Source organism: Rattus rattus, chromosome 8 (genome assembly GCF_011064425.1).
Source record: "Rattus rattus isolate New Zealand chromosome 8, Rrattus_CSIRO_v1, whole genome shotgun sequence".
Lineage (NCBI taxonomy): Eukaryota > Metazoa > Chordata > Mammalia > Rodentia > Muridae > Rattus > Rattus rattus.
The window spans coordinates 77,982,908-77,995,431 of record NC_046161.1 but is presented as its reverse complement, the minus strand read 5'-3'; the positions used below and the strand labels follow the sequence as shown (position 1 = coordinate 77,995,431).

Below are 12,524 nucleotides of genomic sequence, written 5' to 3'. Positions count from 1 at the left end.
CAAGACAGCAAAAGTCCTACCTGAGAATCTTTAACAATGCTTGTTGTATCTGGCTGCATTTGGTTTGCAATCCCAAAATCAATTAGCTTTAGCATTCCATCAACTATTAGAAAGTTAGCAGGCTTGAGATCACTATGAACAATGCCTTCAAAATAAAATCCTTTATATTAGAAGAAGAAATACATTCTATGGACAGAAAAAGAAGCATTTCATAATCTCTAGGTCAAGCTTATCCTTTCAATTAGTCAACACATTAATATTCAGTTATTATACATTCTATACCTTCTTAGAAAATGCTGGGGCCCAGGTACCACTCTATAGCAATGCAGTAAGTAAGTACAGTTATCATGATCATTTTAAAGGGTGAGGACACTCGATGCAATTTGAGATGAAGTAAACTGTTGGGATTACAGGCCTAGCCCGTCAGTGTGTGCTGCACAGCCCAGGAGAGCACCACGAAGCACTGTCAGACAGTAAGACTGCAAGGCCCCCCATACCTCCCAAAATCCTATCCCATGACTAGTTATTGCTTAGAAAGGGAGAAGCAGAGGAAACACATCAGATTGAAATGTGTGTTTTAAAGACGACAAGGTAAAGGCAGAGAAAAGCCCTGGAAAGAACAACAGTGACCCAGGAGCTAACAGTGAAACACAAAGAACAAGGACAGACCAACTCTCACACAAGGCACAGAAGAGCCTGAGATACCGACCATCATCACCCTATTTTTAGGATGTCCAGATCCTCAGGACTTGAAGATAAGAATCACCAGTAAACACTGAGGAGGATAAGGTCACATTGTGCATGTGTGGATTTGTGTTCTACATTCTGTGTATAACCAGTCTTAAGAAATGGGTTTGTTCCTTCATCTCTAAATGAACTTCCAGTTAAGGTTATGTTTCTAAAATGACACAATTAACAACTATTCTAACTTTACGTATATGAAGAGGAGATTGGCAAGTACCATGTTGATGGATCGTGTGTACGGCCTCCAACATGTTTTTCCAATAGCTCTTGCGTTCCCATGGATTGATGGATTTCTTCTTTTTAAGCCAACTGTTCAGGTCAATGTTTCCACATTCCATCACCATGTAGATGTACCGATCTGTGATTTCACTGCAATTAAAGATGAACAGATGCAATAGAACAATAAATGCCCACGTTACATCATTAAGGATTTACTCTTTGCCTAAGAATTATGGCAAGAACACACTTTTATTTTAAAAATAAAAATGAATTCATACTAGTCATAGAGGCGGATGATCTTATCACTGTGCTGCTGTAGCTTGTTCAAGTAAGCTATCTCATTGCGGTAGCTGTCAATAGTTTGGCTATCTGCGTCTTCGAGGTTCACGTATTTGATAGCGTTTATCTGTTTCTTCTCATTCAATACCTGAAACACCTACGTAGAAAGTAGAGAAAGAGCTTAGGACATGTCTCTCTCTGTGAACTGGAACAGCACGTTTCCATTTAACACTAACAGTCTCAGGCTGAGGAAATTCTGAAAGAAATACCAACAGGAAAAATTAAAAGTTCTGGGCCTATTTTGAGTGTAGAAGTATAAGTAAATAAGTAAGTAAGTAAATAAATTCAATAATGAGAAACTAAGTGTCCATTTCCAGCTCCTATGACTGTGGACATTCAAATTATTCAAAGGTCCAAACCCCTAAAGTTTTCTACATCAGTATCTAAGAAAAACTTAAATATGTTGCTATATTCACAAAATTCTAGGGATATCTTTTCCGGGGAGATAACATTGTTACCGGGGACAAAAGACATTCAAAAATGATAAGAATGACCAAGGCTGTGATTGACAGTTCACTTCTTGGACAATGGTTTCCTCTTTTCATCGTGCCTAATATCAACCAGTTCATTTCTTTGATAGAGAATGTTTTAAAAATTACAGTAATTGTAAGCCATCATCACATTCACCTATGGGAAGTAGTGTAAGTCACCTTTTCAGTTAGCTTGGCAGGAGCAATAATGTTCCTATGAATCACTTTCTAAAAGCACCACTAAGGCACATAACGTTCTAAAAGAGGCCCACACCTGAGTTTATAGCTTCCAACACACCCACCACACCACACAGTGCCTGTAACACATATTCACTCGCACCCTTGACACGTCCTCCCTGAGTCCCTCCTGCTGGTCCTTTCCTGTCACTCTTGTTCACTTTCTTACCCCACCTTCTTCCTTATGCTCATAACTGAACAGTTAGTAAGGGGAACATGAAGAGGAAAATAATTTATTGGAAGGCGTGTTCCATGTGGTAATATATGCTCCTATTTACTTTGGTTTTTGCTTATGGTTTTGATGTTAGGGATTATAGCCAGTGCTCTGCACCAAAGCCATAGCACCAGCCTACATAGTGTATGTATAGAGCCCAGGCAAATCATCCTGCCTCAGCCTACCAGGTGCAGGAACTATATAGATGGGTGTCATAATGTCTGATGCTTTCCTTATTTGCAATAAGTTAATAAAATGCAAGAAGCAAGTCTAGTTATTGTTAGCTGGCTTAGAGAACTACAGTAAAAGTGAAAATAAGCCCAGTATCTCGGTTTCATATGTCGCTGTGACATAAAATAGCCTAGTGGCCAAGGAGGAACATCCGATTCAGCTCTAGTCACCAGAGCTAACATCACCGGACAGTCAAACAGTGACATCTTGACATTAAGTACAGGGTGGAGCACAAACATCAAATAAGCCTGTGGTTAACATAGACTGTGGTTAACAGGGAAGCCACAGCTAGGCATGGTTTCACATACCTCTAATCTTAGCACTCAGGAGGAGGCAGAAGCAGAATGATCTCTGTAAGTTTGAGGTTAGCCTTCAAGAGAGAGAAGAGGGAGGGAACTACAGTGAAGACAGGGGAACAGACAACTCTGGTGACTGGAAGGTGGGACGTGCAGTTTTTGAGTGTGTTGGTCAAGAGGACACTTTAGCAAAGATATTTGCACAGAGATGGGACAATGATACTCTGTCATCTCAGCATTGGGAGGCTGAGGCAGGAGAACTACTGCAAATTCCAGACCAGCTGGTTTATAAAGCAAGACACTATGGAAGGGAGAGAGGGAAGGAGTGAAGAGGGAGAAAAGACATAAACTAGGCAGAAGTACAATGACTAAGTGAGCTTATTATTTATTGTAATAAACCAAGTAAGATAATAGCTGCTTCAGACAAAATGACAACACTAATAAAAATGAATTTTGAAAGTGCTCAAAAGGTAAGGACAGCAAGTCTTGCTGGTTGCCTGAATGTGTGTATGAGAGTAAGAGCAGTGTGGCCAGTAACTAGCACGGAAATAGCAGGAAGTTGCTATTTCCTGCAACTGGAGACCAGGGAGCACCTGTTTATAGCACGGCCCTAACCACCTGGTAACCAGGAGAAACGCTGAACACTCAGGTTCGGAAAGTTAATCTGGAAGTGAGAGGGCTGGACTGGAAATACGAGTTTGGAAACTTTAAACATAAAGGTAGCATTTACTCCACAACACTGAAAGAAAACAGCAAAGGAAGGCTTGAGACAGGTCAAATCCTGAGCACTAAGGCAGTGTGTCTGATTCGGGGACACCAGGTTAAAGGCAAGTATGCTTGTGTCTATGGTCAGCAATGAGAACTATAATAAAACAAACCAATTTTCTACTAGGGAACTTAAAAATCAAAGCACAGAACCAGATTTACCAAAACTTTGGAAGCCTGAATAGCCTGGAGTTAGCAACACAGGCAGAAGTGTCTGGAGTGAGGTGAGAATGTGGTTCGCAGAAAGCTCTCACAATGCTTTCTCCTCAGTCAAAGAATAAGAAATGAGCTCAGGGCTCCAAGCAGTCCCAGAAGAAAACTGTACTTTTAAAATGAATTAATGATCAGATAAAAGATTCAAACAAACATGTGCATGGCTAAAGAACTCAATCTAAGACCCCAATAAGACAATCTTCAAAGTGAACAGAATGGTAAACTGGAGAGAAAGTGAAGAACTTGGAAGAAAAAATTAACAGGTGAATTAACACACTGAAAAGAAACCAAATAAACGCTGGGAATGAATGTCAATCAAATTAAAAAGTACGCCAAAAAGTATCGTTACTTAACAAGGTTAGGCAGAAGAACAAATTCTAGGGAAGGAAGACAAAGCTAAGACCATAACACACTAGACATACATAAAGAAAATACATTTAATGCACACAGGCAGTACTCCCAAAAATTCTGGGGTACATTCAAGAAACCATTCCTGAGAATTCAGAGTAGAAAAAAAATCTATGATAAATTAGAAAATGGACAAATAAAATTATATTAAAAAATGTCCCAAAGCTGGAGCTAGATATAGGGAATGCTCCACAAGATGTCAGTCAAGGTTAGTATCATGAAAACGGCCATACCACCAAAATTAATTTACAGATTTAAGATAACTCTCAAAATCCCAAGGACATTCTTCACAGTACTAGGAAAACAAAACAAACAAACAAACAAGCACAAAACTCATGGGAATTGAAATGGAATAACAAAGCAACCCTAAGGAGAAGAGAATACACTTGGCAGTATTACAATAAGTGAGTTTACATTAGTCAAACTGCAGGCAGACTGACCACAAGGACATAATGATACTGACCACCAGGTACTGACATAAAAACAGACAGACCAAGGGAACAAAGACCTGGAAACAAAACGGTAACACCAGTGCCATCTCGTATTTGACAATGATCTCAAAAGCATGCAGTGCAAAGAAAGGACAACCCACCTAACAGACGACATTGGCAAGTCTTTTTTTCATCCTGCACAAAAATCAATTCAAAGTGGACAAAGACCTTAATTTAAAACCTAAAACAATGAATTTGCTAGAGGAAAGAAGGGAATATATTTCTAGATAGAGGTATAGGCAAGCACTTTCTGAGCCAAAGCATAGGAAAACAGCCCCATGAATGAACAAGTGGGACTATGAAATTAAAAGGTCCTTGAAGAGCAAAAGAAACAATAAACAACCTGTAGAAGGAGAGGAAAATCTTAGCTACCTATACTTCAAAGAGGGGACTCTTAGAACTACAGAGAAATGCAAAATAAAACAAGACAATACTTCTAATCGACAAACAGGCTAATGAAATAGTTCTCAAAATAAGAAACAGGGCTGCAGGGCTCAGCATAGAACACTGCTCTTCCAGAGGACTCATTCGATTCCTAGCATCCACATGGTGGTTAACAACTGGAACTATAGCTTCAGAGGATCTAACAACCGTCTTCTGGCCTCCACAGGTACCCTATACTTGGCAAGCAGAGGCAAACAGGCAGGCAAAAGCTCATTATGTGTAAAATAAAGAAGAAAATTACCAAGAAACACAAATGGCCAAATGCTATTTTTAGGTGTGAGCAAAGCCTCAGGAAATACATAAACTACTTTGAGATACTGCCTCAACCCAGTCACAATAGATATTATCAAAAAATTGGACAACTGCTGGAGAGGATGTGCTGAAAGACGAACCCTTATTCACTGCTGCTGTAAACTAGTACAGCCATTATGAAAGTCAGAATAGAGGTTTGTTAATACGGCCCGGCTATATCATTCGTAGGCAAACACCCAAAGTACTCATCCTACAGCAAGCACAGACACTTGGACATCCACATTTACTGCCATTCTATTCACGACAAGAAGAAATGAAACCAGCCTAAATGTTCCTTAACAGATGAATGGATAGTGAAAACTATGTATCTATAATGTGATTTCATTCAGCTATAAAGAAAAATGAAATCTGTAGGGAAAGGGATGAAAACGACGGCCATAATGCTATCTAACATCAAGCACATTAAAAAACAAAAATACATTTAAAAATAATCACTCAAGAAATTTAGAAAATAATCTAACTCCAGAACATGCTTAAAATGAAAAACTTTGAATAAAACAAAGCCACTACTGAAAATTCTTGTTGAATGACCCTAAGCACACCAGAAGAGCGCGTTATATCCTCAGTTCACTTTTCAGTCTCCTTGTGATAATACAGTGGTTACTGGGAACCAATGTCAGCATGACACAGAAGGAGTCGGAAGCAGACACAGGAGGACAGGCACGGGGCTGAGATTCAGTAGTTGGTCTAAAGGAGGTAAATTATTTTAGGGGAAGGACGATATGAGGCAGCTTTTCTGGTTCCAGGGCAACATGAGCTTCTAAAAGACAAGAGAGCCCCCATACTTTAAAAGACAGGATATTTATTCATTTGATACTTACCTTACTTGAACCTCCACTGCCTATCTGTTTTAATATGGAATAAATTCTTCCGTTAACTGAAATGCATTCACTCATTGATGAGGATCCTGAAATCTAAACAATTAAGATATGTAAACATAAGTTCAATGAACATGTCTAACAAACTAGTTTGTACTAGGTATAGTGAAATATTCCCAGTTTTAGCTAGCTGGGCTACAAGATTCCCCCCTCCCATCCCTCCCCAAAAGTCCAAAACAACAACAAAAACATAAAAGAGGAATAAGAGAAATGTCAACTTAATTCAGAAACAAACCTCTAAAAGGTCTCCTGTTTAACTGATTTTTACTTAAATTCCGAGTAGAAAGTGTAAGAATGTCACTTACTAGCCAGTGGACAAACTCATGAGCTGCCCATTTCATCTTTCTTCCCTATTCTCTTCCTTGCATCTCTGTATTTCCACATACATGTTCACAGTCACTTCTTTACCCCCACTCCCATTCATAAAAGCAATGTGCCAAAGCACAGTGAGCTCTGGTCCATTAGACAACACACATATCATCAATGCCTGCCCTTCTCTTCTGCCCTGAGTGAAGTTCATTTTCCCCAGAAATCTACCAACTGGTAAATATCAGTTGTCCTTTCCTTCCTTCTTATAACTGGATGTGTTTATAAAGACTTTAAAATAAAAGGCCTTATTTTCAGATAGTAAAGCTGAAATGAAGAGGTTTTGATTAGCCAGTTAACCAAATTCAATCAATCAAAATCCGAATAAACTTCACTTTAACTGAGTCACGTTTTAAATCCAAAATGACAGAATTATTCATGTAATCTTCTATAGAAACAGACAGATGAATTCTAATGTCCTTATTCTTGGGGCTTGACTTAAGTCAGTGTTGTTTCCCATGTGTTCCTCTTTGTTCCTCCTTAAACAGCATTTCTTAGGGAATAATCCCTCTGACATCCTTATCCTGCTGTGGACACTAACAGAATACAGTAACACCTCGAATTCTACTTCAATGCCAGTGTGACATTAGTTCCGTCCACGAGACTCGTCCCTATCCACCTCCTCACTGGGGCCTTCCAAACTAATTAATTCAATCATTGTACTCTGCTTGTCTACCCCACAAAGCTTCCAAAAGCCCAGTGAAACCTTGAGCACAGCTTTCCCTTTCCCAGTTCCAGGCCACACCCGACTCCTTTTGAAGCCTTCCTAGCAGTGGCCTCCTCTAGAGCACTGTCAAGCCCCCTTTCCAGTCACTTCTGGATTGCCTTCTAGACTTTAACCAGAACAGGACCTATCAGCACTAAAAGGACAATAAACAGATCTTGACTCAACATTACTCCCTCCCTTTGGAGAGAGGGTCTTCCTATTTAATTCTGGATGCCCTGGAACTCACTCTGATAGCCAGGCTGGCCTCAAACTCAAAGGAATCTTCCTGAGGGCTGTGTGGCATCATGCCAGGCTTTTTCCTTTAACTCTGCAAGTTCTTATATAATTTCCAGCCTGCAGACACTATCATATCTTTCCATAGCTAGTAATATATAAGCTATTGCCAGGTAATCTTTTGTTCATCTTTTTATATAATGGCAAAATATACATAACCCAAATTTTGCCTTTTTAACCATGTTTTCTTTAATCAATTGGTCTTAACAGATGATCACTCTTTTGGCTATTTCATTTAAGTAACACCAGCAGTTAACATTCACCAACTTTTAAGTGTCAGGCCATGCTCTGCTTTAAGAGTTACGCATATGCTTAACATGACCTTCACAATGACTCTAGCAGGAGGTAGTGCTATTTCTCCATCTTGAGCATGATGAAATGGGCACAAAGAGTTCTTGTAACTTGCCAAAGATCACACAGCTGGAGAGTGAGGCCAAGAATCGTCCACGAGGTCTGCCCATGAGACCCATGTTCACACTGTGCTCAAGAGTATTATACAATAATTTCAGTCAGTTGGGACCTAGGCTTTTCTCAAATGATAACTCACATGTCAGCAACATCTTTGTTAGTTTACAATAATCATAACACATTGTAAGTGCTTCATATTGCTATTCTGACTATCCAGAAAACTCACTTTTCCAAACGAATTACATATTAACAAAAGAAATGGAGCCACTCACAGAAGGTAAGCTCCACTATAAGAGGAGGCTTATTATTAAAGGATTCCAACTGGATTCTTGAGTCTACTCACTGAGAGCACGTGGGAGACAAACCCTTATCAAAATATCAAAAACTTTCCTAAGGGACAGGTTCTGAAGACCTTCCCTGTCAACTTGACAGTATGAAAGTAAAATCTATGAAACTGACTGCACCTTAAATATGCCACTATAAACCACGCCCTCGAACCTGTAAGTTTTGAAGAGGAGTGCTGAGTCCTTGCTGCTGATGCTGCTGGTGGCGGGCAAGTTGGCTGTAAGGTGTTGATGATGGACAGGCAGGTGGGAATTCATTCTTTACAACTGAAGTCTTAAAACTAGAAAAGATTTTATTTTCTTTAATATAACATATTTAAAAATTAAAAGGAAAAATTTAAGTCTTCGTGCACTGTAAAAAGATCACATGAACCTAAAATTCCCATATTAGTTTTTCTTGGGGGCTGATATTTACATGTTTGACTTATATCATGACCAGGTGGTTAATTTGGGGAAAATTGTTACAAAATCAATTTTTTATCTCTTAACAAGAAATCCTTGTTAATAAAAATAAAATGTAATTAAAAATATGGAGTAAGGAGAATTTTATAACAGTTTAGCCAAAAACAAAGATCAGCTTATAACTGACTACAGAATTTTAGAATTGTTTTTAAACAATAATGTTCTATGGCAGTCTGCTAGAAATAACTAAGAGTCAATTATGTCAGCAGAGGAGCTTGGTCTTCTAGTTTGTATCTGTTTAGCACACATTCACATTTTGCTTCCTTTGATTGCTAATGTACCTTCAATATTGGTACAGTAGTTGTCAAAAAAACAAAAACAACCACAACGACAACAACAAAACCTTTAAAAATATTAACAGTAACTAATCTGGGGCTAGAAAGATGGCTCAGTGGGTAAGAGCACCTACTGTGCAAGCCAAAGACCTGAGTCAGAATTCCCAACACCCATGTAAATCGTTGGCACAGCTATGTTACGGCAGGCCTGTAGCCTGTTGGGATCAGAGGTGCAAGCTGTGCTAAGGCTTGCTCGCTGCCAATCCTATCTCCACAGTCCATGAGAGACTCTATCCAGGGAAGAAGATGGAGAGTGCAGTCCCTTCTGGCCTACAGGCACATGCATCTGCGTATATAAGTGAGCATACGGAACTCGCACATAAATATCTTAAGAAATGTATTATTAATTTAGCTAGTAATTATTCTTTGTAATAACTACATATAATAAGATGACGAAATAATAACATTGCATTAAATAGATAAGTCGCTGGTTATAAATAGGATAGTTTTAATTAGGGTAAAGAATGACATTCTGAAAAACAAAAAAAGCCAAAGGCACCATGGAATTATGTTATCTCTTAAAACATTAAAAATATAGCCAATGGGGGTTGGGGATTTAGCTCAGTAGTAGAGCAAGCGCAAGGTCCTGGGTTCGGTCCTCAGCTCCGGGGGAATGAATGAATATATATATATATATATATATCCAATGGTTGGAGATTATTATATATTCCTTTCTTTGTAGTGTCACTCATTACTCATTTTCTTTTGCAATATCTTTTATGTTTCCTTTTATCAACTAATCACCCAACTTCTTCACCTCTCATTCCTGTCTTTGGTCCTGTATGTTTGAATACTTTTCAAACTATGTGAATTATACATTTGATCTCATTCAGAGGCCATCCCATGCCAATTACCACTTCATACATGGAAATATCTATCTATCCTGTTTCATTCTAAGAATGCTAAATTTTCTTTAAAGGGTTTCTCAACCAGAGAAGCATACACGTTCACGAGCAAAAGACCTAGACTGCATACTTAGATTTCCAAGCTGTAAGACTACGATATGACAGAGAATACTTTTATAACAGTCCTTAAAAACAGAATAATTATACATGAAGACAATATTTATGTAATCGTAATTTGCTTTCCCCCTTGGATTTTATAGACGCCCAAAACTGATGCTGAGGAAAAAAAAAAAAAAAGTAATTTCCAAGTCTCTAAATAAGAGAGCAGAGAGAGCAGGTTCAATCCAATACAGTTTGACCTGAAAGCCTGTCTTCTTTCTATTTATCACTTGCATTCTGAGCTCAGAGAAAAAGGTAATTACCATTTCATGTAATCATCCAAGGAACTGCTACTAGGTGTCTCACAGACAGACTTTGGATCAATCCATTTAGGAACTGATAATGGTGGTGACTGCTTTGAAACAGAAAAGGCAAGTTGCTCAACAGTGGTACACTTCTGCTAAAAGAAAAATTTAAAATTCCATGACTTAAGAGAATTAGACATAATAGTTTAACCTTTGAAATAATAAAACTATGAAAAGCAAAGCTGTCTTGGTTTGGGTTTCCATTGCTGTGAAGACACCTTTTATAAAGGACATTTAATTGGGACTGATTACAGTTTCAGAGGTTGAGTTCATTATCATCATGGTAGGAAGTATGGCATCATGCAGTGAACTTGGAGATGGAGGAGTCCAGAGTTCTACATCTTGATCCGAAAACAGCAAGGAGATTCCCTTCTGCAGGCAGCCAGAGGAAGGTCTCTTCCACTGGGTGGAGCTTGAGCATAGTACCTCAAAGCCCACCCTCACAGTGATACACTTCCTCCACTAAAGCCACACCAACTCCAAACAGGCCATACCTAATAGTAGCATTTCCCATGGGCCAAGCATATTTAAACCACCACAAAAGCAAACTAAAACAGTGTGTGTTTGTGTATGTGCACATGTTTAGGTAGAGCCCAGAGGTCAACTAGGGTACCGTGTTTTGAGAAAGTCTATGTGGGACCTGAGGGTCATAGATTATGCTAGGTTGGGCTGGCAGACCAGTCAGCCCTGTGGCCTCGCCAGCCTCCATCTCCCTGGTGTTGGTTAAGATTACCACATGGGCTGGGGATTTAGCTCAGTGGTGTTAGGAAGCGCAAGGCCCTGGGTTCGGGTCCCAGCTCCAAAAAAAAAAAAAAAAAAAAAAAAAAAGATTACAAGCACATGGCACTGCCCCTAGCTTTTCCAGTGATTTATCAGACTCAGGTCATCATGCTTGTACAGTATTGTACTAAGCTACCTTCCTCAGTCCAGCTTTTAGTCAAATTTTAGTACAGTTCTTTTATTCCAGACTTAATGCTAACATACTCTACTCAAGCTAGCCATATTATCAGGAAGACACACAGTGTATTTAACAAAAAAACACCCAGCATCTTCCATGTATCAGAACCATTATGCATTAAATTTTTATAAAATGTTCAGGAACTTTGCAATGTACTATCTAGAGATGCACTTCAGTCTGGGGACAATTTGGCTTTTAGAGAGTATCTGCATGTAAATCACACTGATCTCTACTGTAATTTCAGACATTGGGATCTCTTTATACTCAAGAATCACAAAGGATAAATCTATTCTGCCTTTCGTCGTGGAGTCCTCTTAATTTTTAGAAATGTCTAAAAGACCTCTCAGAAACATTCTTTCATTTATGAGTATGAGTACATACATGTGTTCACTAGGATTACTGTGGAATATGTGACTAAGAGGCGGCTCTAGTAAGTTACTAAGCAATGAAAATGTTAACGATAGTGATCAGAGGGATGTTTGCACTCTGCATTTAGAAATAAGAACTGGGGATGTAAGTGTATGTGGCTACCATGAAGGAAACAGTCATCAGAAAGGAGTTATGAATTTGAAGGACAGCTATAAAACAGGCGATGCAAGGGATGGATGGAGAGGCAAGAAGAAATCAGGACGTTGCTAGCCTCTGCATGACCCAGGGCCTACAGGGCCTAGCATTATTTTTGTTTTATTTTGTTCTAAATCAATGGTTCTCAACCCATGCATTGCAACCCCTTTGACAAACCCCTAACACCAAAATTATTTACATTGCAATTCGTAACAGTAGCTAAATTACAGTATGAAATAGCAACAAAATAATTTTATGGTTGGGGTCACAACATGAAGAACCTGTATTAAAGGGTCACAGCATTAGGAAGATTGAGAACCATAGATGGTCTCGCTATATAGCCTTGGCTGGCCTAGAGCTCAATATGTAGACCAAGCTGACCTTGAAGTCAGAGATCTGTCTGCCTCTGCCTCCCAAGTGCTAGGATTAAAGATGGGTACCACTATGTCTGGTTCAGAATATTTTTAAGGAACAATGTGGAGTCACCAGGATTTCAGCTATGACAGCAGTGAGTAAA

At 39.0% G+C, this 12,524-nt stretch overlaps 1 protein-coding gene across 1 annotated transcript in view; it reads right to left on the bottom strand.

Annotated features, from left to right (window-relative positions):
* Positions 1–12,524, bottom strand: part of Ttk (TTK protein kinase) — a 37,599-nt gene that overhangs the window by 7,510 nt on the left and 17,565 nt on the right. The window contains exons 13-18 of the mRNA XM_032910935.1: positions 10,444–10,580; positions 8,534–8,660; positions 6,205–6,297; positions 1,242–1,399; positions 962–1,113; positions 21–145 (exon numbers count right to left, since the gene is read on the bottom strand). Coding sequence (XP_032766826.1) covers positions 21–145; positions 962–1,113; positions 1,242–1,399; positions 6,205–6,297; positions 8,534–8,660; positions 10,444–10,580 — 792 coding nt within the window. The remainder of the gene's footprint in view (positions 1–20; positions 146–961; positions 1,114–1,241; positions 1,400–6,204; positions 6,298–8,533; positions 8,661–10,443; positions 10,581–12,524) is intronic.